The following is a 27,989-nucleotide window of genomic DNA, read 5'->3' on the forward strand; positions in this document are numbered from 1 at the left end:
AGAGTCAGTGAATCTGAGCTTAAAGTTTGGTAAGATGTGTAACTTGTAATGGGCCAATCAAATTTTGAACCAATTTTAGTATTTTACAAACCAACTTCGAATAGCTGTCTTTAAACTGAAATATACTTGATCCTAAACATTGAACACATGTATAAGTAATAACTAAAATAATTCAATTGAAATTAATTAATTAACAGAGTATTAGTATATGAACACCAAAAAGTCGCCTAATTATATCGTCACAGTATTTCAGTGCACAAGCTATTTTTCTTCTTCGAATGTTCCTTGACGCCTGATTATTTGTAAACTTTTAAGTTAACATATTAAAATATGCAAATATAACTATTATTTGTTTATTACAAATTAATGAAGAAAAACGCCCAATTATAATTTTACACACACACACAAACAATCCCGGGACTTTTCAATTATTTTTCGTTACACACGCCAAACAAACAAAAAAAATCTGACAAAACTTAGACTTCACGAATCTTCACATTCAATCTCCTCACCCAAATCGAATGAAGAATCATATGAAACACATCAAACCTCTTAGCCGGAGAATTCACCTCAAAATGTCTCCTTACCTTCAACACTCTTCTGTACATCCTTAAGTACTGTCTCGGCGATATAGATGTCAATATCGTTTTCAAATTCGGTATGTCTTCCACTGAAACGATCACCGAGAACGATCTCCAGTTCAGTACATCGCTGAACGGAGGAACATATCCTGAGTTTATCAAAACCGGGACGCAACCCGAGTAGAGTGCCTCCACGATCCTCGGGCTCGCAACCTCATAACCGCTAGGACAAATGCAGAACTTGCTGTTCCGCATCATGTCAGAATAAGACGTTCCTCTAGGGAGATACTTGTGGACTCTAATGTCATTATCTTTGTTCTCCCAATGCTGGAGCAAGACTGGCCTTACCGGTCCGTGTACACCCCCTGCAAAGAAGGCGAGGATGGGACGGCTGGAAGGTGACGGTCCACCGACCAATCCAGTTAAGGATCCCGTCCTTAGATTGATCTCCGGTATCGACACATCTTTTCTTGGTTTGAATCTCTCTGACGTGTTGGCATTGCACAAAGCTCTAATCGAATTATGTCCTAGATGTGGATGAGAGAAGCTTGCCTCAGGACCCTATACCAAAAAATTTCAAGATTATAACGATAACTAGCTAACCAGAAGATATAAGCCAAATATATTGTTATAGCGTACCCAATCGTGACAAGAAAGTATGAAATGATCGGCTCCGATGCTGCGGTTCCAATATGGGTATTTATCACCCACAAGATTGATGTAATCCTTGACTGTATTTCGGATGGGGCTGAAATCGCGGGAATTTCGTTCATACACGTATCTTACCATCTTGACGACACTAAATGGTAGATAAAAAACATGAGCCTTGTCGGGATTATTGGTCCGAAAACGTGTATCGGTTTCTATCTCATAGATGAAACTTCCTTCCATAGAGTAGATGCTTTTGCATGGACCGTCATGGAACAACGGTGGCTCGCCTTCTTTGTATACATATATCTTGAATTGTTTCTCCATCTCCAAGTAACTCCTAAACATTTCAATACATAAACAAAACATTGTAACCACATCATGGTAGTGTTAGCAAATCGTCAAAAGAAAATCTGTTTCACTCTCTACTCTAGACCACATGAAAACATTTTTGTGCACATGCTCGAATGTCTTGTCTAAGTTAATATGGTTTTCAAGATCAATCAACAAGTTACGCTATCATTGGTTACCTTATTTTGCTAAACCATGTAAGATGGGCCAATAATAATATTTTTGATTTTAGAAATTTAGCCCTCCAAAAAAATAAGGTATGTGATTCCTTGCTCTGCTTACGCTACGCATATAAGATGGGACACCACAAATCTATTGCATTTACTAATTTAATGGAAACAAACTACTACTAGTATTTAGCAAGAAATTAAATATAAAAACCTACTAAAAACGTAACTCAAATTTAATTGAAACTTCCTGGCCAGGTTTCCCCATCAATTTAGTAAAAAGTAAATCCAGTTCCAAGCCATAATTATGATTCACACTGCCAACCTGTATGACTTCAATTTAATTCAAATAAATTGATAGTTTCCAACCTGTTTGACTTTAATTTAATTCAAATACATTTTTGACGAACCAATAAATTCACAGTTCCAAACCGTGTAACTTAAATTTAATTCAGATACATTCTTAGCGAATCCAAATTGCAGTAACTTCAGAATAATAAATATAGAAAGTAAACATAATTATTCATTTCACTTACCGATGAAAGACCTTAGCGTTCCAATACATAGGACCAAGAGGAACATAGTCCGGGTCGTCCACGGGATCATCCATCGAAGCGGCTTTAATGGAGGCTCGAGCTTTTTGTAGCTTGAATTCTATCTTCTCTAAATTGCTAAGAACTCTTCTTTTCTTTGGTTCCAATGATGCCGTAGAAGAGACGTTATTACTCGTTGCAGTAACGTTGATCATATTCAGTTGAATTGTGCGATTATAATCACCCTGTTCAATCATTGTTATTCTCTAGACTATTGTACATAAATGAAATTAAAGAATGGTTCCATATCAGTAAATAAATCACTTTAAAAGAAATCAAAACTATATGAACATTAGTTAGTTGATTAATTAGTTCAAATTTATATCACCCGACCCTACATATATAAAAAAACTGTAATCTTTGCTTTCTTATTTTGCGGTTTTGATGCGACTGCTTCTCTCGTCCTTAATAAAAACGAATTAAAATTCACATTTGACTAGTTGACAAAATATTTTTTACAGTTGACTGTAGTTTGACCACGGAATTTAAAACATAAATGTTATGATATCTGTTGGTAAAACATTAACATAAGTATTTGTTAGTAACAAATAAGAACAGAAAAGAAATAAATAAAATAGCCGGAAAAGAAAAAAGACATGCAAAGATGAAGAATGAAGAAAGGAATAATTTAGGTATTCCTAAGTAATTTCTCTAACCTGAATAGATTCCACTTTAGTCGATAAAGATGATGCTGGCAACGAGGGAAGTATCTCCGGTAGCAGAGGAGATGGCGCCGGTGCCGGAGCCGTAGACAGAAACGGAGGAGGAAGATGAGAAGTAGTAGTGGACAGAGAGGTTAATAAAGAAGTTGAATCTTTAGGACCAATATTTACAAAGACGAAACCAGAAATGACAACAAGAGGAACCATGAATAGAAAGAGTTTAGTTGAATACGACGTCGTTGAGGAACATGCAGACATGTTTTTACACTTCCCATCAACATCTTCATCTCCCATGATCTCTCTCTCTATTAATTCTCTTTCTCTGAGAAGAAAATTATAAAGAAAGAAGAGGAAGAAGACGAAGAATCAAAACTAATAAAGAAGAGAGCTTTTTTGTTTTTATTTCAACCTTTTTTAGTTTTGCTTTCGGTTTTAGGAGCAGAAGAAGAGAAATTTAAAAGAAGGTGAATGAAAGAATAACATTTGGTAATAAGTGGTTGCTCCCTCGTCACCTCGTGCCAAGCGTCATCTTTCTTTCCACTCTCTCTTCTCTTTTCACATGCAAACTTTTTATTTCTATCAATTTCCACCCCAAACGTTTTATTTCTATCTATTTCTACCCCGTCCCAACCAATCCAAACCAAAACTCTTCTAGTATTAATTAAGTTGTTATATCAACTTTGCTATGCGTTTGCAATGCTTTTTTATTTGAAACTTTGAATGGACTATGTAGCTATCAGAACCAAAACTCTCGTATTAACAACTTACGAATTTATAAAAGAAAACATTACAAAAACTAAGGGTCTTGGTCGATTCACCACAGATCTCTACAAGAACACTTGCCATTCACAAAATGATGAAACCCTGAGGAATCTCTCAAAACTATCTCTCTTTTTACCACAACTGAAATATACTTGAAGAACTCGTGGCAATCACCACAGAGCATTACGTTCTTCATAACCCGAACCGGCTTGCCCCGAGTATTGCTCGAGAGAATTCCATAAGTCACTGCGAGTTTCGCGCTGTGGTGAAACAAGAAACTCTTCTTCATAAACTCATCAACCTCCTGAAGAACATACTCTGTGTTTGGTTCGTATCCAACTTTCAGACATTCCATTATCAGTATCTCCAATCCCCTGTATATGTCTTTCTCTTGCGGGTGGGATGTGTCACGCGCGTGAAAGGAATGTATTTTGTTCTCATGGATTATCCAGCTTTTAGCAGGATGTTTCCGGTAACCTCTTTCCCGCATTTCCTCTCTTATCATTTCAGAGCGATGCCAGAATCCGGAAGCTGAGTAGATGTTGGATTTGAGGATGTACTCAGACGGGGTTTCTGGCTTTGTAGATAGTATAAGCTTTGCTACTCGTTTCGCAACGCTTGTGTTTGAATGTATTCTGCAGCTATCAAGCAGAGCTCTCAAAACAGAGACCTCGGGCTGAACCGGCATTGAGTTTATTGTGTCTTCCGCTTCTTCAAGAAGACCCCAATGACCAAGAACACGGACGAATGCAGTGTAATGTTCAGTCGTTGGTTCAATGTCATAGATAGTCTTCATGGAGAGAAACAGATCACGGCAGCTACTAAGCTTATTTGACTCTGTATACCGAAATGCAGAAATAACAAGAGTGAGGGTGATTATGTCAGGCTTGATCTCTTTCTCATTCATCCTCGACCATAGAGCCAGTGCCTCATCACCATTTCTTTGAAGGATGTAGCAAGAAATCAAGCTGTTCCAAGAAATAACATCATGTTCTCGCATAGTGTTGAAAATCTTTATGGCATCATCTGAGTCACAACATTTCGCGTACATGCTAATCAAAGAATTTCCCAAGCTTATATCAGAAAAGTACCCAGCTTTAAGAGCATAGCAATGGATCTGATAACCCATTTCCCGAAAACCTAATGTCCCGCAGACCGCAAGAATCAAAGTCAACGAAACTTCATCTAAAAACAACTTCTGTTCACAGAGAGTGCGATGGAATAGCGATACAGCCTTATCAGGTAAGCCATTCCGAGCGTAACCACCGATTATAGACGTCGTTGCTTTCGAGCTATCGAGATTAGAAGGCCATTGGTCAAACATCTCCTCAGCATCTGCCATCCTTTCACACCTTGTGCACATATCAAGCAATGCAGTCTGGATACAAGGGTTGAAAGCAGTTCCAAACTTAATACAAAACCCGTGAATCTGTTCGCTTACTTTCTTCTCTGAAACTAAACCACAAGCATCAACAGCGCTTGTTAAACTAAAATCCGTCAACTCAACACCTCTCTGCAGCATATCAGTGAATAATTTTAGTGCCTTCAAGCCATGGCCATTTCTACAGAACCCAGCCATGAGCGCATTATACGTAATAGTGTTTTTTTCAGTTACATTCGCGAATATCTCAACAGCGGAATCCACCATTCCAAATGACATGTAAGCTGTGATCATCTCCGTGAAAGTAACAGCATCTTGCGCCATCATCATCTCGTATAAACTCTCTACCTTTTTCATATCCCAAAATTTAGAATAAAACCCAATCAGAGCGTTGTTCACACTCAACTCCTGCATCAACCCTATCCTAATTGCACGACCATGGAGTTCTCTACCTCTCAATAAGACACTAGAATCAGTACAAGAGCTCAAAAGCGTTGAAAGCGTAAAACTATCAACTCCAAATCCTTCGACTCTATTCATCTCATAAAACAAATCGAAAGCTTTATGAGACTTGCCCTCTTTCACTAAACTCGAAACCACAGTGTTCCAAGACGCCACATCTCTCTGAGGAATTTCATCGAACAACTTAAGCACATCATCACACGAAGACCCAGAATCCTTATCATACAAACTCATCAGCGAATTACTAACAAACACAGAATTCAAAAACCCTGATTTAACTATCAATCCATGAATCTGAATCCCAAGCGAGAATCGGGAAACTCTCACGCAAGCAGTCAAAATCGCTACAAAAGTATACTCATTCGGCTGAACAAGACCTGCTTTTCTCATCCTGAAGAAAACCTTAAGAGCCTCAATTTCAAGGTTTAACCTTGAGAAACCCGAGATAAGAGCTGTGTAAGAAACCACCGTTGGCGAAGACAGAGACACGAAGACGAGAATAGCTTCACGAGGGAAACCAAGTTTGAGATAAGTAGAGATAAGGGCATTTCCAAGACGGGTTTTTTCTTCTCTGAGCTTAAGAAACGAAGCGTGCACAGCTTTTGTTACCTCGACGTCGTGGTATTGAGCAGACAATCGAAGCAGATAGAAAAACCCATCAATAACAGATTCAATGTCTTCCGTTTCTTCTTTATCGAACGATGAAGAAGAAGAAGATGAGGAAGAAGAACATTCATGGATTGTTGCTGGTGAAAGAGACAGAGACGCAGAGAGAGCAAAGAGGCGTTCTGGTTTTCGATAGAGGGAGAGAGAAGAAAGAAGTTTGGGACGATGATTCGGAGGAATTGAAGGTGGGATATGAGGAAAATTGAGGAGGCAGTGATGATTAACGGTGGACATGAATGAATTTTTGAGCTTTTGGGCGCCTAAATCGCCATGGATAAACCTTTCTCACTTGTTCTATTTACTTCAGAAGAGAAGGACCATTTTTGTAATCAAGCAATTTATTTAAGGTCCCTATATTAGTGGGAAATATATACATTTCGCTCTTTACTATTGATATGATCAAATATCCCCGTAACTGAAATTATTTATTTACAAATTTATTTATTAAAGAAAGCAATAATTTCCAAACCAAACCTTTAGTTAATAATCTCCAACCATTCATTGAACTATATAACGATCTAGGATATATTTTCATCATATATTCATATTTTTGACTGTTTGAGTCAATGTTTTGGAATAAAGTTAGGTTTAAGAGATGAGGGGTATTCCTTGGACAAGAAGATTATTTGCGATAACACGATTGGCTGCCTCGGATGGATGAAAACCATCCCAAAACACGTAATTCGTAGCATTCGAGCATGTACCCACCGACAATGCATTACATAGGAACGAAGTTTCCATTGTACCCGTTCCACAACAAGCCCTTCTTGATTCGAAAAACCCTACAGTTTAAAAAACCATTAACAAAAGATATTAATGGGAACAAAAAAAAAGAATGTAGGTGTTAGTCGAAATGTCAAAATACCGTACCATACTCGACAGGGTTTATGACCATGTTCAATAGAGGATTATAGATGTCAAAGACGACCAACTTCAGACCGGGAAGATTGTTGGTTAAGTTAATAGACGTGTTGTTGAGTTTCGTATTGAAGGAAACTGCATCCTGGTTTAGTCTTTCCACGCACATATTGTTCCCGACCCCACCAAACAGGGTTATCGCTGCTGGTAAACAACCTAATGGCGGTAACGTCGTCACTCCAATCCTCCTAGCCCCTAAACCATACAAATTCTGCCAAAAAAGAAAACCGGTTTAGAGAGTAAACCGGTAAAATTAAAACTTGGTGCGTTGTAGTGTTGGTTAAGTTACTTGGACAAAGGTGGAATAGGATCTCAAGAGATGATCTGAGTATTGATCAGGCGTGAAAATCCGGTTAAGGATCGGATTGATGTAATAACTTTGAAGAAAATCGCTTGATCCTGTGCTTAGAAGATGAATTGCACCTGAGAATATCTCATTTGCTCTTTCTTTTCCCACAATGTTCGTCACCTTGTTTTGGTACTCTTTGTAGTTTTTCAGCTGCTGGCTCAATGTTATTGCATTCTACAATAATGATCGATAAGACCATATCAATGTTATTTATTACTAACTTAATATATAGCTACATTAAACAGGCTTGAGGAGATTAATTAGTTACGTAAAATATGGCAGTTGCGTCGTCAAAACCGGAAGCTCCAGATGCGAAATTGGCTCCGGTTAACAAATTTGTCTCATTTGCTTCTTGGCTAAGGTAAGCCACCGGGTAAGATGTAAACCCTAAATTCTCAGCTGCTCAACAACAAACAAATTTTAAGGAAAAAGGAAATGCATGATAGATTGTACTATAATGTGAATTAGCTAGGCTGGTTCGAACCGGTAAAGTCTGTGGCAAGTTTTCCGTTAGAGAAACGGCCAGTTGCACTGTGGGCGACGAAGTCACGTCCGTAGGGAGGAAAATTGGCTTTGACGAGGGTAATACGGTGGTTGTTGTTACCGGCATCAACAACTGAATCTCCCATTATGATTAGAGCCGGTACAAGTGTCTCACCGGTCCCAACGCCGGCGTAGAAACAGGCGATAACCGATAAGCACATCGACATTGTAATAAACATCTTCATTTTCTGTTTGAATGCAGTAAAAGATTTTGAGAGGACTGAGTACGAAGAAGTCGTGAATGATTAGGGTTTTATAGGAAGAGAGATTAAAGGAAGTTGCTTGAAAAAGAAGATAAACTTTTAGTTTGTTTGAAGCCATGCTTCGGTAGTAACGTCGTCGTATTCGAATTTAAAGATGACATACGTTACCTCTCACACTATTCATGCAATAACAAGAAACAAAAGATTTTTCTTTTTACTATTTCGGGACTCATTTGTTAATTAGATTATCATTAATTCGTTGGGTTTAGTCAAACGCGACACGAAGAGATCACATGCTAAATCATGTGAAAGAAACTAACTTTCCCTTATCTTTGTTTGTTTATATCAAGAATAGTTTTCATTATATCTTTTTTCTGTGTTTTGTTTGATCATATAACATCTTAACTATCTGAATCAATGTTTTGGAATAAACTTAGGTTTAAGAGATGAGGGGTATTCCTTGGACAAGAAGATTATTTGCGATAACACGATTGGCTGCTTCGGATGGATGAAAACCATCCCAAAACACGTAATTCGTAGCATTCGAACATGTACCCACCGATCTTGCATTACATAGAAACGACGTTTCCACTGTTCCGGTTCCACAACATGCTCTTCTTGATTCAAAAAACCCTACGTTCAAAAATATAAAAAATTGAAATATTTAAAACGAGAAATTAAAGTGTCGGTGTTAGTCGTTAAATAAAGTTGCGGTTTGATAGAAATCGTACCATTCTCGACAGGGTTCATGGCCATGTTTAAGAGAGGATTATAGATGTCAAAGACGACCAATTTCAGACCGGGAAGATTGTTGGTTAAGTTCATAGACGTGTTGTTGAGTTTGGTATTGAAGGAAACCGCATCCTGGTTTAGTCTTTCCACGCAGGTATTATTGTTCCCGGTTTCACCAAACAAGGTTATCGCCGCCGGTAAACAACCCAATGGCGGTAACGTCGTCACTCCAATCTTTCTAGCTCCTAAATCATACAAATTCTGCCAAAACAAAAAAAGGATTGGACCATCGGTTTAGAGTAAACCGGAAAAGTTAAAGATAGGTACGGTGTGGTGTTGGTTAAGTTACTTGGACAAAGGTGGAATAGGGTTTCATGAGACGATCTGAGTATTGATCAGGCGTGAATATCCGGTTAAGGATCGGGTTGATGTAATAGCTTTGAAGAAAATCGCTTGATCCCGTGCTTAGAAGATGAATCGCGCCTGAGAATATTTTATTTGCTCTTTCGCTTCCAACAATGTTTGTCACCTTGTTTTGGTACTCTTTGTAGTTTTTCAGCTGTTGGTTCAATGTTATTGCATTCTACAATAATATGATGAAACCATAAAATGTTATTAAGTATTCCGGTTTGACTAACTTAATAGCCGGATTAAACATGGTTGAGGAGGAGTTAATTAGTTACGTAAAATATGGCAGTTCCGTCGTCATAACCGGAAGCACCAGAGGCGAAATTGGCTCCGGTTAACAGATTTGTCCCATTAGCTTCTTGGCTAAGATACGGCACCGGGTAAGAAGTGAACCCTAAACTCTCAGCTGCTCAACAACAAACAAAAGCCTAAGGAAATTAAATGAAATGATATATATAGATGGTACGTACTATAACGTAAATAGTGAATTAGGCTGGTTCGAACCGGTAAAGTCTGTGGCAAGTTTTCCGTTAGAGAAACGGCCAGTGGCATTGTGGGCTAAGAAGTCACGTCCATAGGGAGGAAAATTGGCTTTGATGAGGGTATTGAGGCGGTTGTTGTTGCCGGCATCGACAACTGAATCTCCCATTATGATTAGAGCCGGTACAAGTGGCTCACCGGTCCCAACGCCGGCGTAGAAACAGGCGATAACCGAAAAGGTCATCAACATTATAATAAACATCTTCATTTTCTGTTTGAAATAATGTAGTAAAAGATAGAGATAGGAGTGAGTGAAGAGATAGGGTTTTAAAGGAAGATAGATTAAGGAAATTACATTCATTTGTTTGAAGCTTGCATGCTTCGGTAGTAACGTCGTATTGGAATTTAAAGATGGTAGACCTTAACACGCAATTCATCCACAAGAGGACATACGACACCTCTCACATTTTTCATGCAATCACAACAAACAAATTAAAGGATTTTTTTTTTTTTGGTTTTATAACTATTTCGGGACTCATTTGTTAAATAGGTTTTTTTTTTTTTTTTTTTTGTTAAACAGTTTATCATTCGTTGGGTTTAGTCAAACGATATACAAAGAGATCACATGCTAAAACATGTGAATGAAACTAAGTTTCACTTAACTTTTACTTCCTAAATTCAACAAACCTTTATTGTTTTCTTTCTTGAGACTCGTCCTACGTCATCTCCTTTTTGTCTAGACCTAATTAATGAAACCAAAATTCTAATTTGCTTACGTCGAGTATATAGACTGAATTCGGTTATCCTTTTTTTTCGGTTATCCATTAATATGCTTTCAAGTTTTTTGGTTTATAGATCTATTGTTTCGTTATAAACATAATAAGTTGCTAAGCTCCATTTTTTCGTTATTTTTACAACTCACAACTATAAAGTAAATATGAATTTATATAAACAGAGTAAAGTGCACTTTATATATTATTGATCAATATGACAACCAATAATTAAGATTGATCGTCTCTAAGCATCAGCATATAGATAGGATAAAAGTATTAAAAATTAATTTGTCATAGTATATTAAACGAGTTGATGAGAGCTACATTATTCAAAATATGAGCAGTAAAACTGGTTTTGACCATGTGAATATTATTACAGTAATCTTTGAATACACACACTGACTTCTCAAAGCCATTAACACCAAACCTTAGCTGTTGGGTTACTGTTGCATGACCACTTTTTCCGGTTCAGGCCCCAATTGGGTAAAGTGGGCTTTGATTTGGAAAGAACAGAGATCGGGTTTACAGTCAATCCGAACCGATACGATGGATTAAGAAAAAAATCCGGTATGGACTGATTTAACTGAACCATTCGGTTTCGTCCCGTTTCCTTAGTTCACTTCTCTCGTCTATCCCCAGTCGTCGCCGATTCTCTCTTACCGGTGTCAACTCGCTCCACCGTCGGTAAGTTCCACGAGAACCAAATAAGGTTTCCAATCTCAATCCAATTCCAAATCAATTTCGATTCTCGTAGAACTAGTCCAGTGAATCAGTTTTGCTATTCATACTCTGTTCTCTTATGAACTAAGATTACTATCTTCAATTCATAGATTAGGGACACACTTTGCATAGGTTTTGGTGAATTAGCCTGAAATGTTGTTTAGTTTTCGAATTGAAGTAATTGAATAGATGCCTAGAAGGCCATCAGGGAGAAGAAGATTGTCAAAGTATAAACCTTTAGCATTTTCATCGTTTATACGTTCTCTTGCCTTTGCTTCAACGGCTAGACGTAAATTGCCTCTTCCGGATATGTCTTTTGGTTAGTAGTAACCTCAAAGATTGAGACTTTCTCTAGACAGAACATCGTAGCGACTTGATGAGTATGTCTCATTCTTAACTTTGTAGATGAAAAGTTCCATAATTTGTCTAAGAAAGGGAAAGAGAAATCATCGTTGGAATCCTCTGATGAAGAAGACTCTCAGGTAACCGATTTCGTGAAGTTACTCTGCTATTGATTTCTTTTATCTTTTTGTTACGTTTTAATTCGTTGTTTGATCTTTGAAGGGAGATGTCCAAGCAGGTTTTGTGGATTTGATACTGAATCAAACAGCGTTAGGAACTGTGGTAAAAGTAGCAGATGATGAGGATGAGGCATTATTTGCTCTTATCACTGCTCTTAACTTGGCAAGATACAAGGCAAGTCATGTAGACTCACCTCTATTAAGTGAACTTTACATTTATATATGCTTAATGATCGACTTGATCATGTGCTGTGTATATGATTTCATTTGCTTGTTAAGCTTGTTGAAGTATTAAATGATGTTCAAAGGTGTTTATTCGTATTTGCTATTATGCTTATGGTGAGCAATCTATTAACAACCGAATGATCTTTTTTTGTGTGTTCAGGAGAATAAGTGCTTTAGAGAGCTAAAAGAGTTTCTTCTTAAAGTTTGTTCGGAGAAGAATGTAGCGAGTGATCTAGAACTACTCTTAGAGAAAAAGGCCAAAGATGTTGGTTTATTGGTCTCTCAAAGAGTGATGAATCTTCCTCTACAACTCCTTCCTCCACTATATGATGGATTGTTCGACGAAGTCTCATGGGCCACTGAAGACGAGGTTTGATCTTTCAAAGTTAAGTTTAGGCAAATTCTTTTCTTATGAGCAAATTAAAGATCTTCGAAATTTATCAATTTGTAAGTTTCTGTTTACAGCCTACAGAAGAGCTTCGAGGGTCATTCCGCTTCAAGTCATATATTCTAATCGCTAAGATCTACAAGGTAAGTGTTCTGGTAAGGTTATTTTTTCCGGTTCTCGAATTCTCTTTCTTGTTTCAACAATGTCGTGGTGAAGAAGAGAACGAGGAACAATATAACTTAAGCCTGAAGATGAAATTTTTCTCGAGGTACTTATTCTCACATTACCTACTCGACTTCCCGTCTGTTAGCAAAAAAAGTTATACCCTAAACATGTGTTACAAAATGTATTGCAGCTTAGCTCTTGGTCATTCATATTACCTATGTACTCGCAGCTTGTTACATCTCAAGAGGTAAGTTATCTCTTTAATGCCAACATACTTTCCCTGGAATCACAAAAATTTGATTCAAGTGTTTCAGGTTTGTAATCTTTGGTTATAATGGCGATTGGCGAATCTAGTAGTTGAAGAATTGTCAGTGCTGGTCGTGGAGACACAAAAGATTCCTGAATTCAGAAAGAAGTTGAAGTCTCTCATTGACGAACAATAATGAACATCTCTTCTTCTTAAAGATTCAGCTCACCGGTCAGTTGTTATAGATCTCTGCCAGTTTTGATGAGGTTATTACAGTGCTATTTTTTGTCATTCTCAGGCTTTCTTCCCCTGCATATTAGTGGAACTGAAACATTGGTCTACTACCTTTTCTTTTTTTTTGCTCAAGGGTTTATATGAAACAGTGTGAAATGCTATCAATGATTCTTAATTGTAAGTGTTGAAGTTTAGTTAGAAACAGATGTAGATTGGTCTATTTGATTCATAACACTAAAGTTAAATGCACGAGTTAGTGTAAACTTTGTATTTATCTTATAAAAGTATGTGTATAGATATACTCAAATGAGACATTTTCAGAAGATGAAACAGTAGTGTTGACAAAATATACTCAAGTATGTGTTAGTGGATCACAGCGCGTTGGAATACAGTGGTGATCATTGGGAATAAACAATATAGTTGGCTATGTATAAATGATCTCAAAGCTATGCATGTTAACCAGAAATTTCGAGCTAGATTGTGTAAATCAGAACCAAGATTGTGAACAGCAAATGTGTTATCTACTCTCTTCGTCAACCCTTGGACTCTCCCAAAAGACAATTTGCTTGTGATGTTTTTACTTTGGTAACAAATAGACTCTTCCAAAAGAAAGTCTTTGAGCTTGAATACAAAGTTATTTGCAACAGAAAAAAAAGAAAACAAACAAAAAGGAAAGTAAAACCAGAAAAAAATGAAAAAGGAGAAAGAGACACATGTTTTTTGCAGCTTTCGCAGTACAAAAGCATCGCAGAAGAAGCTCCTACCACTTGAAGATATTTTTATAAGAAAACATATATATGATTTATTTTTGTTTACATAGAATCTTTATGTTTTAAAAAAAAATATTGGATAGAAAATAGTTATACAAATCATAATTCTTATTTCTTAGTTGTAACTGATGAACGATTTGATTAATTTTATTCACAAAACATAGGTAATCTAGTTACTTGTAAATTAATTTTGAATTGAAAACTCATAAAACTCAACATAGTAACACAATATGAACACACGTTTTATCCAATCCAAACCAAAAACTGATATGATCAAATATGTATATAAAATTGTTCTAACTGGACCAATCCGAAATTGATATTAAAATGAGATCTTGTGAAGATGAAACTGTTGGAAGAATTATCCCTAACAACAACATATTATTCGTTTCAGTTTTACTTTGGTTAGTATTTTTAGATCCTAAAAAGAAACTCAAAATTTTCCACAAAAAAGAGGATTGATTGAAATCCATATAGCCTTTTTTTTGTAACAGCAATACAATATTATGGGTTAGCTATAAAGATGGAAATTGTTTTTATTAGAATTTTTTTTTTTTGGTTAAATTATTGAATTTACTTTGTCTACATGTATGTGTAAATGTACCTCCTCCTCACTTTATGTTGGTTACTTGTTGTGAGTATATATTATACGAGGATCAAACCTTAACACATGAGGGGACCTAGCACGACTCTTCGACACGTTAACCAATCAAATTTAGACAGCCTTTCTATGTTACAAAGCCCTAAACTTTTAAAATATTAGAATTTATGTGTTTATACGAAGGACCAGTAGACTCGGTCCAAGGGTTAGTATGTTTCTTGCTTTCTCTTTTTTTTTTTTGTTACTACATGCAACACGACAGGTCGTCTCTTTTAATCGTAAGGTTATTGCATGTTGGTTTGTCCTCGAGAGTCGTTCTAAACCGAAGTATGGCGGCTAATAATTTCCACTGCTGGTTAATCACCAGGTTTGCGGCTTCGTACCGGTGAAATAGAAGATGTTAATGTACTTATAAATCTATGTACCGGTAGATATAATTCGTTAGTTAATGCGTGATTTGAATGATGTGATTTATATGTGTACCGTGAAAAAAAAAATGTGTACCGTGAAATGAAAAAGAAATAACTATGCTCGTACATGTAGAAAGTAATTACTTGTGACAAGACTTGAGTTTGCATAAATTATAAATCAGATACATCAAATTTATAACAATATTTTATTTTGCATGACAGTTTTGTTTTTTGATTTTAGATTTTTTGTTTTATTTTTGGTTTTTGATGAAAAGAGAAATGAAACGAATATAAATGATCTTCAAATGAGTTTTAGTTAAATTTTATGTATAAGCAAATAATACATGTACTTGGCAGTTGGCAGAGAGATCATATGTTTGAACGATTTTTCTTAAATACGTATTTATGAATTTCAAAACGATTTTCAGTTTCATTTTATGACACATACGAAGAGCATTTCGATGCGATTCACACCCAAACAGTAAACTAATTTTTGGCAATGACAAATATATTTAGATTAGGCAAATTTTTGAGTGAAAGAAGGGAGGGAACAGAACCGAGTACGTGTTGATTGGTAATAACAAGGGCCACTCATTTTATGAATAAAATACGCTATAAAAAGTGTGTTTTACTGTTGGAAAGATATTTAGCCATGAAAACAACCATAAGTAGTTAAACACAACGCATGGACATTATGTTTTACTGAAACCCTAATACTCTACATAATGTTTTAGACTTTTAGTTCAAAACGATTCATACCCAAATACTGACACCAATCACCATCTCAATTTTGGCAATAAGAAATATATTTAGATGTAGCAAAATTTTGAGTAAAATCAGGGATGGAATGGAACAGAGCACGTGTTGATTTGTAATAACACCAAACGCGAGGGGCCAGTCATTTTATAAATAAAAATGGTGTTTCACTTTTGGAAAAATATTTAGCTATGAAAATAACCATAAGTGGCTAAACACAACACAGGCACATTATGTGTTACTGAAACCCTAAAACTCTATATAATGTTCTAGTTCACAGTGTCTTTTTCAGGCAAATCCTAAAGTCTTTGCATGCCCTTGATTTGGTAGCGAATCAATTTGCCTACGTAGGTGTACTGTATATACTTCTTTGTTTTTTCTTCAGTTTTTTCTTTATTTATTTTAGCTCTGAAGTCTTGGAAGCAATAATTACATAAGATTTTGTTATGGCACATGTGTAGATAACCCTTATCTTATCCCTTTTTTTTTTTAATTCACAATGAAACCAAAACCAGTTTGTTTTTGATCAATTTTGCTTTGACTATTCTTAAGCAAAAATAAAATAAAATGATTGAAACCCACATTGAACTTAAACTCGATTTCAATACCTTTAGTCATTGAGCTGGAACGAAAAATGTTTATGATATTTGGTAATTTGTTAATAAACGAGAATCCAAACTATGTAATAGTAATCTAACAAAATCGAAACAAGTTACTAAGTTAGTCGTATTTTGCTAGATTTGTTTATATGATAGCGAATATACATGTAGAGAACCAGAAGTTGGTCGGCGTTGAGGATAATTGTAACAGTACTTAGCCGCTAACCACTGAATTAATGACACGTGATCTCTCTTGAGTTTACCGTTGAAATTAATATTTCCCACTTGCATCTCTCATTTCTCAAAGATGGGTCTATCATTCAGGCTGTACTATATTCTTTATACACCCAAAATGGCCAATCCATTTAAAAAAAACTTTTCTCCATTTGAACACTGAATCAATGTAGAATGCTAATTTCTTCTTGTTGTCAAAAACTAGACTGTTAATTACTTAATTATACTTTTGCAACTTGCAAGGTAGCAAAAAGTAAAATCTTAAGTAAAAATATGAAAATATTGTAAGCATTTTAATGATTAAGACTTGTTATTTAATGGTTATTCGGTTGAATATAGATATTTTTTCTTAAAACTCTTGACAAAAAACTATATCTCATACCTCATATATACATATAATAAATATTTTATTGAAGACTGACTTTTCTATCTAATATGTTTCGAATTATATAGTTTGTAGGCAGAGACATTTTTTGTTTACCGCGGACATGTCTACGCTAGTGAGGGATTTATACCCAATAAATCTATATTTTTGACGTTGAATTTTGGAATGTAATAAATATATATATAGAGAAAGGGTCCCTATAGAGAAATATACATATGCCTATTAGATTTTTTTTTGAAAATAAAAGGTGGTTGTTTGTCACAATACCAGCCGTGAAAATAGATATGAATATGATCGCCGAGTAAGAAGAGGAGAGGATCATATTTTAGATGGTCATCAAGGTCTTGTCACTTTGACCAGAACTAAAAAAAGTTTTCATCGTTTAACTATCCTTTTCCGTATCTCCACGTTTATCATATAATAAGGTTCACTACATGTGATGTGACCTATCAAGCCATGTATGAGGATTTAATGATTTATATACTACAGCAACTTAGATTTTATTAATTAATCAAGAGTTTACTATTTTTGTAGTATTACAATGCTAAACATGATATGCAATTAATCTAGTTTTTATTCTGATAATCGACAGATCGTTATCAATACTTCTGTAAACTCAATTGATATTTCGGATTCAACTCATCTTTGGCAGTTTTTATTCAGAGTACGGAAATTCAGAACACAAATAAACATGAGATTACATGCAAATTTTCTTCTTTCATTTTTGCAGTTTATGACAATCATGAAACTAGCGTTTGCGTGCAGCGGTTTCTCTTTGTGCGTTAAAGAAGACGGCCGCGACAGGGAGACCAAGATCATACTCGACCGCAAATTTACGAGTGTTGAAGTGATCTCTCGAAGGGATATTAGGAAAGATAACACGTCTTTGCTTCTGCCTGAACAGAACAAACACAAACCTATGTATCCCTATGCTTGGCCTTGGCAATTCATAGCTCACCACCTCTTTGCCTATATTACAATGCAAATATTTTTATTTCTATATAACATGATATATGTATAAGTATTTAAATTACAAGATTCATGAAGAGGCCTTACCAAACGTAGCATCTGTTGTGCCGGGAATGTTTGTAACGATCCTATTGAAACATTCAACAATACTAATATTATTACTTTACAGAAAAAGTTCTGAGAACTCATGGCGATGGAGATCTTTGACCAACTCAAATGTATATAACTTACACCCAAAAAAAACTTTATTAGGGTTATAACGAAATGATTTAAATGCAATGTATATGGAATATGGGCCCAAAATGAAAAGAAAGAATAAATAAATTAAACGTACCAGTGCAGGTGTTCTTTTAGAAAGGGGTCACTAGGACCTGGAACATCTGGGTCTATCATCACCTGTTTTGCATTTCGGTTGAGTTTTACCATTAAAAAAAAAAGACTGGAAAAAGGAATGATAAAAACTAAAGCTACAATTTATAAGATTATTGAGTTAGAAATGGAAAACTTGTAAGAGGAAAAGGAAGTGAGACGTTTTATATGGTTTTTTTTGGCACAATATAAATAAAACCAACATTATTATAAAATAATTTAAATATATGTATTTACCAAAGTGAAGAAGGATCTGAGATCACCACCATGGATCTCAACCCTAGGCTTGGAGGAAACAGAAGAAGGAAAGAGCTCATGGCCATTGGAGACTTGCTTCTTGTTATAACTAACATTCATCTTAGTTGTTGGAGTGAAGAAATCAAGAACATCTCCTACCACTCTCCCCATTATCAATGGCTCTATCACTCTAGTTCCCATATTCTCCATTTTCTTTTGTTAACTTAGAGGAAAAGAGAGATTTGTAGTGATTTGGGAGACAAAGAGACGACCGAGACATCTATTTATAGGGGTTTTCCGTCTTAGAGAGAGAGAGAAAGATAAAAGAATCAATAGACATTAATTCCCAATTATGTGTACTAACCTCTTTCTCTTTTTTTTTTCTTTTTCTTTTTCTTTTTGTTTGCTTTCTCAAACATGTACACCAACTATATTAAAGTAAATTTGGGGGGTTTTAATAAGTAACTTATTTTAGGTGATTTAAAACTATAATTATATTTAATTGAATTAAGAAATATCACTTTTTTGGTATTCACTATATAATTACGTTTGACTTCTTCAGCAACATTGACTGCTTCAGCAACATTGGCATATCATGCATGGTTTCAAGTTTCAACCCCTATCTATGACCAAGACTTTATATAAATACCATATCGATCGCTAGATTTCGTTAATATATAGAATATCTTTTGTGTCACGAAGAACAAAACCCACTAACGTCTAAATTTCGACAAAATTCCTAGCTATATATACCTCGGCGAATAAAAAGCTATTTTTAAGTCTCACTGGTCGATGAATTCAAAAAGAATTTCAGTAGAACATATAATTGGCCAAGATTAAGATATTTGTCATAAAAACACTCTCATCGTACTTTGATTCTATTACAACTCCGGATACAATTATTGCTCAGAGTAGGCCTGGGCAAAAAAACCGCTAACCGATTAACCGAACCGAATCGAACCGAAAAACATGGTTCGGTTCAGGTTTGGATAGCTTAAAATAACCGGTTGAATATTATATGTCTTAGATTTCGGTTTCGGTTTCGGTTAGGTTAATAACCGATAACCAAATGAAAACCAAAGCATATATGTATGATAGATAATATATCACAGTATGTATTGACACTTAACTATGTTTTTCTCTTTATTAGTTTGCAAGTTGAATTTCGTGAGTTGTGAATCAGGTGTTTTAATATTATGGAGAGTATGGACCATCTTTGTGAGTTGTGAATATTTCTCTTTTTTACGTACGTTCTATATCGGTTATTGGTCAAATTTTTTGGTTGTTTCGGTTTTTAGTCGGTTATTTCGGTTTTAGTTTATTTATGGTTACCAAGTTTAATATCCAAACCGAACCGAACCGAAAGATATCCGAACCGAACCGAACCAAAATTCCTCAAATATCCAAATGGTTCTTATATTACTATAACCGAAATAACCGAAACCATGCGCAACCGAACCGAAACTGAATGCCCAGGCCTAGCTCAGAGGCTATTTGAAAGAAACATATCGCAGATTTGGGACTCCTTGCTCGTGGAACGACAACGCATTGTCGCATTGATTCTTAAAAAAACTTCTTTTTATCGAATCAATAAAACCAACGTGAAGAACCGATTCTTCAAATTGGGATTCTATATATGATTATTAGTTACAAAACCTTAAAACTTCCGAAGATTTTACGAATGCATATTTCAACCATAATACTCTATTAATCTGAAATACCAAAAGTGTTATACAAATCAGAAAATCCGTAGACTAATATAAACACACCCAAAGGTTTTGTCCTATTGAATATAATGATTATTAACTTATTATGGATTCTCCACTAAATAATAATTTATTTATTTTCTTATATTAGAAAGTCTTGATTGATGCTTTATTAAGATTTGGTAATTAATCAGAATAAAGGCACAAAGCAAAATATATCAAACTTATATAAAGTTGTCTACAACAAATTCTCCAAACAAGACAACCCTTTAACAATTTAGAAAAAAAAAAAAAGATAAATCGAATTTTCAAAAAGAAAAGAGAAACATCAATGTGCTCAATACAAGTAGACAACGTATCAACGACAAAAAAAAAAAAAAAGTAGACAACGTATCAACTAGCTATTTAGCTTAGGTGAAGCTTAATCCAAAAGATGTAGCAAGCAACAACTTACGACATGAGTCACGACCCCAAACCCCCCCAAAAGAATCTTCTCTATCCCCGGCCTCTGGTTATTAACTTTGGCGACCCCAAAACACCTCTTTGACGAAGGAAGCTCTTTTGGCAAGTAAGAGCCATAGAACTCAAATACGAGAAGCCTGGTCACTATGGTGACAAAGTAGGGATGTTATCAATAAACTAAAGTCTACACTCGCTACAGTCTTAAGACTCTTACCACCACGGATGAAATCAAGGTTGGACTCAGAACGGACCAGGGTAGAAGAAAGTGATTCTGATGAGGTATTAGCTGCTCTGGTTGGAGTACTACTTTAATTTGAAGCAGAGATTTCAAACATTAGGGTAGAAACATATTTGCTTTCAAATTTTATCTTAGCCTTGTAGCTTCCTATATCAGTTTTGGTTGATACATTTCAGAGACATTTTGGACTCGATTAAAGCTTCGATTTTCAATTGGAAAAACCAAACCAATATAACCATTCTTCTACGAATCCAAGATCTGTGGCGATGGCAAGACCACACCACTGCTTACCCAAGTTATAAACATAACCCAAAACACATGATTCAGGTAGAACAAGATGGAGAATAGAGCAAATTCTTGATGAACAATATAAAAAAGGGATGAAGAGATTTTGAATACCAAACAACTTATAAATCCAGCAGCAATTGTCTTAAAGCAACAACAAAATTAAGACTCCAAATGCATAATCCACTAATCCAATCAAAGAAAGCAAAAGAGAAATAACCAAATGTTTTCTTGTTTCCGCATTTTGGAGTATGAAGAAGAAGATCAACGAAGTCTCCTAGCTTCTCTCTCAGACTCGAGCAAGGTGAGGATATCACCTTCCCTCACTGGTCCTTTAACATTCCTCATGATGTAACGATCAGAGTCGGTAAACTTCACTCGAACCTGAGTAACCTGACCCCTTGAACCAGTCCTACCCATGACCTTAACCACCACAGCGTGCTTGATCTGAGAATCCATTCTGATTCAATCAACCAAAACCATGAAAATTCACATTAAAACATCAATCAAATGCATACACAATCAGTACACAGTTTCATGTAAAGCAATCAACTTTACAGAGATTATCACAATCAGAATTCCTTGTTATGAAAGTTTCAATCTTCAGAGTTTCTCATCGTAACAGGAGCAACACTAGGGTTTCAATTATCTAAGAAAACAGGGGCTAACTTCAAATAACAGATTCGATACAAGACAGATTTAGCAGAAGAAAATGTACAAGAGATAGCAATCGATTCGAGATACAACAGACAAGATTTGTAAACGATGAAGATACCTGTAGATGAAGGTTGACGGAGATGCGGCGATAAGCGTGAGAGGCAAAAACCCTAATTTTACAGAGACGAAAGAATAAGGGATTTCTTTGCATTTTATAGGCCTGCTTAATTTCGGTACTCGGTTTTCAATAACCGAATCAGTTCAGTTATTTTAATTTTGTTTTCGCCCAGCCGGTTCAATAATTTGGATTGACCGAATCCATGCTTTTATGTTTAATTTACAAATCCAAGCTTAATTTATCAATTTTGTATTTGTTTCATTGCTTCTTCTTCTTCATTTTTTTTTCGTTAAAGATGGCGTTTTCATTTACTTTGGTTTATTTTTCTTTGGTTTCAATTACACTTTACGATAAAATTAATCACTGAATTTTAATTTAAGAAAAACAAGTTGAATTTTTGGAATAACAAAAAAAACAAATTAAAAAATTTGTATGATAAATGTAAAAAGACAAATTGAATTTTTAGAATCATTAACAATCAAATGACGAGATTTAGAATCTGATTAGTTCTCACGTCGTATTCTAAATTTATCATCCAATGTTTTATTATTTAAAATTTCGAAGAAAAATAAATTTCAAATAAAAAAACTTGTATGATAAATCTACATAACAATGTAAAAACAAGTTGAATATTTGGAATCCTAACAATCTATGACGGGATCCAAAATCCGGTTAGTTTTCACATCCTATTGTAAATTTATCATCCATATTTCTATTATTTAAAATTTTAAAAACTAAAACTAAAAAGATAATAAGAAAAATAAATTTCAAATAAGAAACTTGTATGATAGATCCACATAACAATGCAAAAAAACAAGTTGAATATTTAGAATCGCTAACGATCAATGACGGGATCCAAAATCCGGTTAGTTCTCACATCGTATTGTAAATTTATCATCCAAATTTCTATTATTTAAACTTTTAAAAACTTAAAAAAAAAAAAAAAAATTGTGTGATAAATCTACATAACAATACAAAAACAAGTTGAATATTTGGAATCGCTAACGATCAATGACGGGATCCAAAATCCGGTTAGTTCTCACATCGTATTGTAAATTTATCATCCAAATTTCTATTATTTAAAATTTTAAAAAACTTAAAAATTATATAAAAAAGTTTTAAATAAAGAAATTTGTATGATAAATCTATAAAACAATGTAAAAACAAGTTGAATATTTGGAATCGCTATCGATCAACGACGGGATCCAAAATCCGGTTTGTTCTCACATCGTATTGTAATTTATCATCCAAATTTCTATTATTTAAAAATTAAAAATGCTAAGAAAAAAATTAACTTTAAACAAAAACTTGAATAAAATTTGCAAAAAAACCTTTGAAGAGAAATGGTTGAGAATTAACCTGGCAATGGGCTAGTCATTGTTTGATGGGCTGGAATTGTTGTTGTTGGGCCTCTGAGAGCACGCTCATGTGATCATCTGTTTCCGTTACCGCCTTACCGGGAAAACGAATCCCCCAATCTCCGACGATCGCTCCACCTCCTAAATCTGTCGCCATCTCCGTCTCCGGAGAGAACCTCCAACATCATGACTCCTGAAGCCGCTAACTCCTTCGAATCGCCTCCGTTTCTCTCTGTTTCTACGGTGAGATCATCACAGGCAAACAAATTAAGAATGTCTCTCTGACGTTTATATGAGACGACGTGATGCTTGTGTGTGTATGATCTCTCTCGTCTTATTCATAGCTTTTTAAGAGAACAGAGAGCCGTTGTATATATGATGAGTTTTTCTTGGGCCAGACCAACGAATGATTCTTTTTAAACGAAGGGAGAAGAAAGAACCAGGGCATCATCATCTCGAAGAAGAGAATTGAAATCAGAGAAATTGCGTCTTTAGACTCGAGGAGATAACAGGAAACGAGGTATATTTATAAAACTTATATGTTTAAGAATTGAGACTCAAGTTCCCTTTTTTTCTTCCCAAAGTTTCCTTTTTTCCTTTTCACTTAGGGTTTGTTTAAGTCCAGACTCCAGAGCAAACACCAACCTTAGGTTCGGTGATAATCAATCTAGCCGTTATACACGGTTCGGGTTAAACCTTAGAGGTTTGGTGATAATCTAGCCGCTAGACTCAAGTTTCCTTTTTCCCCTTTCACTTAGGAAGTCCAGACCAACCTTTGGTTCCGTGATATATAATCTAGCCGTTATACGGATTAAAAATTTCCATTTACTAGCTGATACGCTCCTATAAATTGTATTTTGATTGTATTACTACTAACGCATTGCTTCTCATTTTGATCACGTTGATCTATTGTTTTGCAGAACAGGGCTAAGAAGAACAGAACCAAAGTATAGCAGTCTTAAAGATTTTTTCATGGTTTGAACAAATAAAATCACATTGATAAAGATGCTTCCACAATACCTCAACAACAGAATGAACAGAAGCAAACACCAAAAAGTCTTCATAAACATTATCTATAAAGAACATGAGATATGTGTCCCAAAAAACAAAACAAAAGAGAAAACCAAAGAAAGAAAGTGACGAGATTTAACAAATTATGTTAATATGTAGTCAGGGACGACTTTTTAGCGTTGTTGATCTTACTATTTTCACAGACAAAAGAAGACCAGAGCCCATCCTTCTTGTAGTTATCAAACAAAGAATCCATGAGCCCTACACGTTGCCTTGGTGTGCTCAGTGATCTCATCTTTTGCCCTTGCAGACTCTGTCACACTCATGTAAGGCTGCAAACCATCGGAGCTTTGAAACCAGCTCTCGTCCTCCACTAATAGACTCTGCTCCAAACGGCTGAAAAATCTCCTTAGGAAAGAAAATGGAGAGTCTTGTCTCTACAAAGTTGTAAGCTTCACTTTTGTAGGAACAAGCATTTCACTTGGAATGAGAAATTAGTTTATGGATTTTGCAGACTTGGATTGATCACCCCAATGTTCCAGCCGACAGCTTCTCATCCCCATATCTTTAGTGTACAATGACTCCACAAGCATATGAGGACTTCTTCTCTCCTACCAAACTGTTATATGTAATCAAATGCTCTGCTTTTGGTGTATCTACAATGTCTAAACAACACATTAAGGATGATATAGAACATTTATTTCTTACTGGAAATAAAAGAACAAGTTTTGCTTATTACAATATACCAAAATACAGAAAGAACAATAACATTTTGAGAAACAGACACAAAGAAACAAAAGCACAAACTCATATCTCAACCCCTCTCTCCCCTTTCCTTCTTCATCTTCTTTCTTTCAGAGCCTTGAGACATTGATAGGGTAGTGAGCTACAATGTGATTATAAACAGCAAGTGTAAGAAAATCATCAAGCTCAGGTGCAGTACACTGCTTTGTAAACATCTTGCAAGCTTCCTTATACATTCCATTCTTAAACTTGTCTTTCCCAACTTCTTTCTCAATTCTTTCCATCTCTTCTTCGACAACTCTCCCAAACAACTCTTTACTCACTCGAACTCCAAGCCCGTCTCCATCAAGTTCCACTCCATACCTAATCCATTGCCAATTCTGGACACGGCTTATCTCAGCCGTAGCAGCATCTTCCATTAGGTTATAGAGTGGGACAGATCCTGATCCTGTTAACCATGCGGCTAAGTATTGAATTCCTACACGTGTGTTCAGCCTTAAACCCTCGAGTGTACGCACTCCTCGCGGTATTTGAAGCAGATCTTCCTCTGTTATTGCGGCTGCGTCCTCGCGCTTCACTGATTTGATTTGGTTTGGACTTTTTCCCATGTGACCAGTGAATGCTTCCATGCAGATTGGGATGAGTCCTGGATGAGCCGCCCATGTTCCATCATGCCCTGCTCTTACCTCTCTCAGCTTGTCTTTCCTCACTAGATCCAATGCCATCTCATTCGCTTTTGGGTCATCTCTTATCGGAATCTGAGCCGCCTGATCATCATACCACCGAACAAATCAAAACATTTTCAACTTTATTTATAATGTTTTCACAGAGCATTCATGTAGTTTGAAAGAGACATATAGTGAACTAGTGTTAAGAGGGGACTAACCATGCCACCCATGGCGTGGACACCGCGCTTATGACAAGTACGGATGAGAAGATCAGAGTAACTTCTCATGAAATGCTGGCCCATGCCAACTAGGACACGGTCTGGTAAGAGCCGGTCAGGGTGAGCTTGGAAGGTTTTGACATAGCTGAAGATATAATCCCATCTTCCACAGTTTAAACCGACTGAGTGATCACGTAGTTCATAGAGTATCTCATTCATCTGGAAGACAGCCGGGAGGGTCTCGATAAGCACAGTTGCTCTAATGCTTCCTCTCTCTATCCCAGCCATCTTCTCAGCACGCTCAAAAACACTGTTCCATATCTTTGCTTCCCTGACAAGAAACCAAGTAACCTAATTAACCCTAGACCGAAAAACATCAATTTGATGACCGAACCAGGAAGGTACCTAGAATGTTCCATTTTGGGGAGATAGAAGAATGGACCGAAACCGGAACCTTGAGTCTGTCTAAATTTGGCGTAGTTGTGGAAGAAGTAAAGGCCAAAATCGACAAGACATCCAGTGGCGGGTTCACCGTCGATGAGGATGTGAGCCTCCGGGAGATGCCAACCTCTTGGCCGGACAAAAAGCTTAGCGGTTTGGTCGTTGAGCTTGTAAACTCTGTTCCTTGACTTGTCGTGGAACGTAATGGATCCATCCACTGCATCTTTCAGGTTCACATGCCCTCTCATCAGATTCTCCCAGCTTGGAGACAAAGCGTCCTCGAAATCAGCCTGTTCAAACCCCAACACAAAATTTACTTAATTTGGTTAGTTTAAACCGGATATTATATACAGCAGAACATACCAAACCAAACCAAATCGACTTGTATCGAACATAGATAAAAACAGAACCGGATCGAAATACACCAAACCAAACAAATTTGATATTAACTAGCCTGCCAGACCAACTAAATTTGGTCAATTCCTCTGAATAGTAAATTCAGACATAAATATAACAAAACCAAATTTAAACTGATACCAAATTGAACGCGGTCCAATTAAAAGTTTGTTACAGTATTATTCAAAAGTTTCACCAATGTCGGTCAAATCCAATCCAAACCAACTAATGTGTTGTATAAAGAGAGAGTGAAAGAAAATGGACCATAAAGACTTTAGCTCCGGAGTTAAGAGCGTTGATGATCATCTTCCTCTCGACCGGACCGGTGATCTCAACTCTCCGGTCAGCAACGGCAGGAGGGACGGAGGCACAGCTCCAATCACCGTCTCTGATGAACTTAGTGGAAGGATCAAACCCAGGAACGGCACCGGAGTTATAACGCCGTCTTGCCTCTCTCCGGCACTCCATGGCATACTTCACATGGCCACGAAACTCTCTCTGTAACTCAGCCACAAAGCTAAGAGCTTCTCTCGTCAAAATCTTGGCGAAGATTTGGTCGTACCGTCCTCGAACCTCCACACCATCCGGAGAATCATAAACGGCGACGTTTGGTCGATAAACTGAGGTCTCGAGCTCCATATTTATTTTTTTGTCTAAATTTTGTAACGTGATATAGTGATATATAAATGTGATCGTGTAATATGAATTATAAAGGTGGAAATGGATAGGTATAATCGGTGAAACGCATTGACATGTGTGCCTCCTTGGGAAAGTGTGCCAAGTTCTGTATGATTTTCGTCACTATATCGGTTAGGATAGGATTATCACAAATTTTCTATTTATAATAATATCCTTTTCGTCACCATATCGTTTTCATCATCCAATACCTCTGGCTCTGCATAAAACCTAAAACAGTTTTAGTTGTCATGCAAATTAGTTTACTGATTGCTTCTATTGGATGATGAGACCAAAACATCCTTGTTAACGGATTGATTCAGATAAAATCGAGGCACTGTTTTGGGTTCAATCCAAATGTTTTGAAATTTGGTCTTAAACTCTTTTTTTTTTTTTTTTTTTGTTAAAGTGGTCTTAAACTCTTAATATCCCAATATGAGATATTGAGATACATGAATGGGAGAAGTTTAATTTTTATCAACATGCTGTAAGATCTGGAATCA

At 36.0% G+C, this 27,989-nt stretch overlaps 8 protein-coding genes, 1 long non-coding RNA gene, 1 other non-coding gene and 1 pseudogene across 15 annotated transcripts; 3 read left to right on the top strand and 8 right to left on the bottom strand.

Moving 5' to 3' along the window:
* Positions 1–312: 312 nt before the first annotated feature.
* On the bottom strand, positions 313–3,536 carry AT5G03795 (Exostosin family protein). The gene is made up of 4 exons (NM_001036751.2): positions 2,997–3,536; positions 2,284–2,525; positions 1,221–1,569; positions 313–1,142 (listed from the first exon to the last, which is right to left on the bottom strand). The coding sequence occupies exons 1-4, from the start codon at positions 3,294–3,296 to the stop codon at positions 477–479; spliced, it is 1,557 nt and encodes a 518-aa protein (NP_001031828.1). The 5' UTR covers positions 3,297–3,536; the 3' UTR covers positions 313–476.
* A 152-nt stretch (positions 3,537–3,688) lies between these two features.
* EMB175 (Pentatricopeptide repeat (PPR) superfamily protein) lies at positions 3,689–6,601 on the bottom strand. Its single transcript, NM_120461.4, has one exon. The coding sequence runs from the start codon at positions 6,505–6,507 to the stop codon at positions 3,817–3,819; it is 2,691 nt and encodes an 896-aa protein (NP_196000.2). The 5' UTR covers positions 6,508–6,601; the 3' UTR covers positions 3,689–3,816.
* A 260-nt stretch (positions 6,602–6,861) lies between these two features.
* On the bottom strand, positions 6,862–8,268 carry AT5G03810 (GDSL-like Lipase/Acylhydrolase family protein; the record flags this gene model as incomplete). The annotated part of the gene is made up of 5 exons (NM_120462.2): positions 6,862–7,055; positions 7,144–7,402; positions 7,481–7,714; positions 7,809–7,939; positions 8,025–8,268. 5 exons carry the CDS (start codon positions 8,266–8,268, stop codon positions 6,862–6,864), a joined length of 1,062 nt encoding a protein of 353 aa, NP_196001.2.
* Positions 8,269–8,508: 240 nt separating this feature from the next.
* Positions 8,509–10,437, bottom strand: AT5G03820 (GDSL-like Lipase/Acylhydrolase family protein). 2 transcript variants are annotated; one of them, NM_001342734.1, is made up of 6 exons: positions 10,262–10,437; positions 9,931–10,177; positions 9,702–9,832; positions 9,368–9,601; positions 9,018–9,279; positions 8,509–8,919 (listed from the first exon to the last, which is right to left on the bottom strand). In NM_001342734.1, the coding sequence occupies exons 1-6, from the start codon at positions 10,265–10,267 to the stop codon at positions 8,726–8,728; spliced, it is 1,074 nt and encodes a 357-aa protein (NP_001318474.1). In that variant the 5' UTR covers positions 10,268–10,437; the 3' UTR covers positions 8,509–8,725. The 2 variants fall into 2 exon arrangements, with proteins under 2 accessions (NP_001318474.1, NP_196002.2); NM_120463.3 differs by having other exon boundaries at positions 9,931–10,437.
* Positions 10,438–11,256: 819 nt separating this feature from the next.
* On the top strand, positions 11,257–13,383 carry AT5G03830 (CDK inhibitor P21 binding protein). 3 transcript variants are annotated; one of them, NM_001342735.1, is made up of 8 exons: positions 11,261–11,363; positions 11,564–11,718; positions 11,805–11,881; positions 11,964–12,095; positions 12,306–12,515; positions 12,611–12,801; positions 12,889–12,945; positions 13,013–13,383. In NM_001342735.1, the coding sequence occupies exons 2-8, from the start codon at positions 11,589–11,591 to the stop codon at positions 13,050–13,052; spliced, it is 837 nt and encodes a 278-aa protein (NP_001318475.1). In that variant the 5' UTR covers positions 11,261–11,363; positions 11,564–11,588; the 3' UTR covers positions 13,053–13,383. The 3 variants fall into 3 exon arrangements, with proteins under 3 accessions (NP_001330821.1, NP_001318475.1, NP_196003.2); NM_120464.2 differs by having other exon boundaries at positions 11,578–11,718; NM_001342736.1 differs by having other exon boundaries at positions 11,257–11,718.
* A 4,039-nt stretch (positions 13,384–17,422) lies between these two features.
* On the bottom strand, positions 17,423–18,795 carry TFL1 (PEBP (phosphatidylethanolamine-binding protein) family protein). The gene is made up of 4 exons (NM_120465.3): positions 18,510–18,795; positions 18,238–18,299; positions 17,991–18,031; positions 17,423–17,903 (listed from the first exon to the last, which is right to left on the bottom strand). The coding sequence occupies exons 1-4, from the start codon at positions 18,717–18,719 to the stop codon at positions 17,683–17,685; spliced, it is 534 nt and encodes a 177-aa protein (NP_196004.1). The 5' UTR covers positions 18,720–18,795; the 3' UTR covers positions 17,423–17,682.
* Positions 18,796–20,809: 2,014 nt separating this feature from the next.
* Positions 20,810–22,054, bottom strand: AT5G03850 (Nucleic acid-binding, OB-fold-like protein). Its single transcript, NM_120466.3, has 2 exons — positions 21,976–22,054; positions 20,810–21,660 (listed from the first exon to the last, which is right to left on the bottom strand). The coding sequence occupies exon 2, from the start codon at positions 21,657–21,659 to the stop codon at positions 21,465–21,467; it is 195 nt and encodes a 64-aa protein (NP_196005.1). The 5' UTR covers position 21,660; positions 21,976–22,054; the 3' UTR covers positions 20,810–21,464.
* A 1,298-nt stretch (positions 22,055–23,352) lies between these two features.
* AT5G00940 lies at positions 23,353–23,966 on the top strand. Its single transcript, NR_142461.1, has 2 exons — positions 23,353–23,577; positions 23,763–23,966. It is a non-coding gene; the product is annotated as an other RNA (long non-coding RNA).
* On the top strand, positions 23,359–24,775 carry AT5G00330. The gene is made up of 2 exons (NR_144121.1): positions 23,359–23,853; positions 24,254–24,775. It is a non-coding gene; the product is annotated as an uncharacterized misc_RNA (transcript).
* AT5G03858 lies at positions 24,487–24,955 on the bottom strand (annotated as a pseudogene). The gene has a single exon.
* A 66-nt stretch (positions 24,956–25,021) lies between these two features.
* On the bottom strand, positions 25,022–27,896 carry MLS (malate synthase). Of its 2 annotated transcripts, NM_001203290.1 has the most exons (5): positions 27,868–27,896; positions 27,076–27,464; positions 26,380–26,705; positions 25,975–26,305; positions 25,027–25,855 (listed from the first exon to the last, which is right to left on the bottom strand). In NM_001203290.1, the coding sequence occupies exons 2-5, from the start codon at positions 27,448–27,450 to the stop codon at positions 25,199–25,201; spliced, it is 1,689 nt and encodes a 562-aa protein (NP_001190219.1). In that variant the 5' UTR covers positions 27,451–27,464; positions 27,868–27,896; the 3' UTR covers positions 25,027–25,198. The 2 variants fall into 2 exon arrangements, with proteins under 2 accessions (NP_196006.1, NP_001190219.1); NM_120467.4 differs by lacking the exon at positions 27,868–27,896 and having other exon boundaries at positions 25,022–25,855; positions 27,076–27,609.
* Between the last annotated feature and the right edge of the window lie 93 nt (positions 27,897–27,989).

Source organism: Arabidopsis thaliana, chromosome 5 (genome assembly GCF_000001735.4).
Source record: "Arabidopsis thaliana chromosome 5, partial sequence".
In the NCBI taxonomy this organism is placed as follows: domain Eukaryota; kingdom Viridiplantae; phylum Streptophyta; class Magnoliopsida; order Brassicales; family Brassicaceae; genus Arabidopsis; species Arabidopsis thaliana.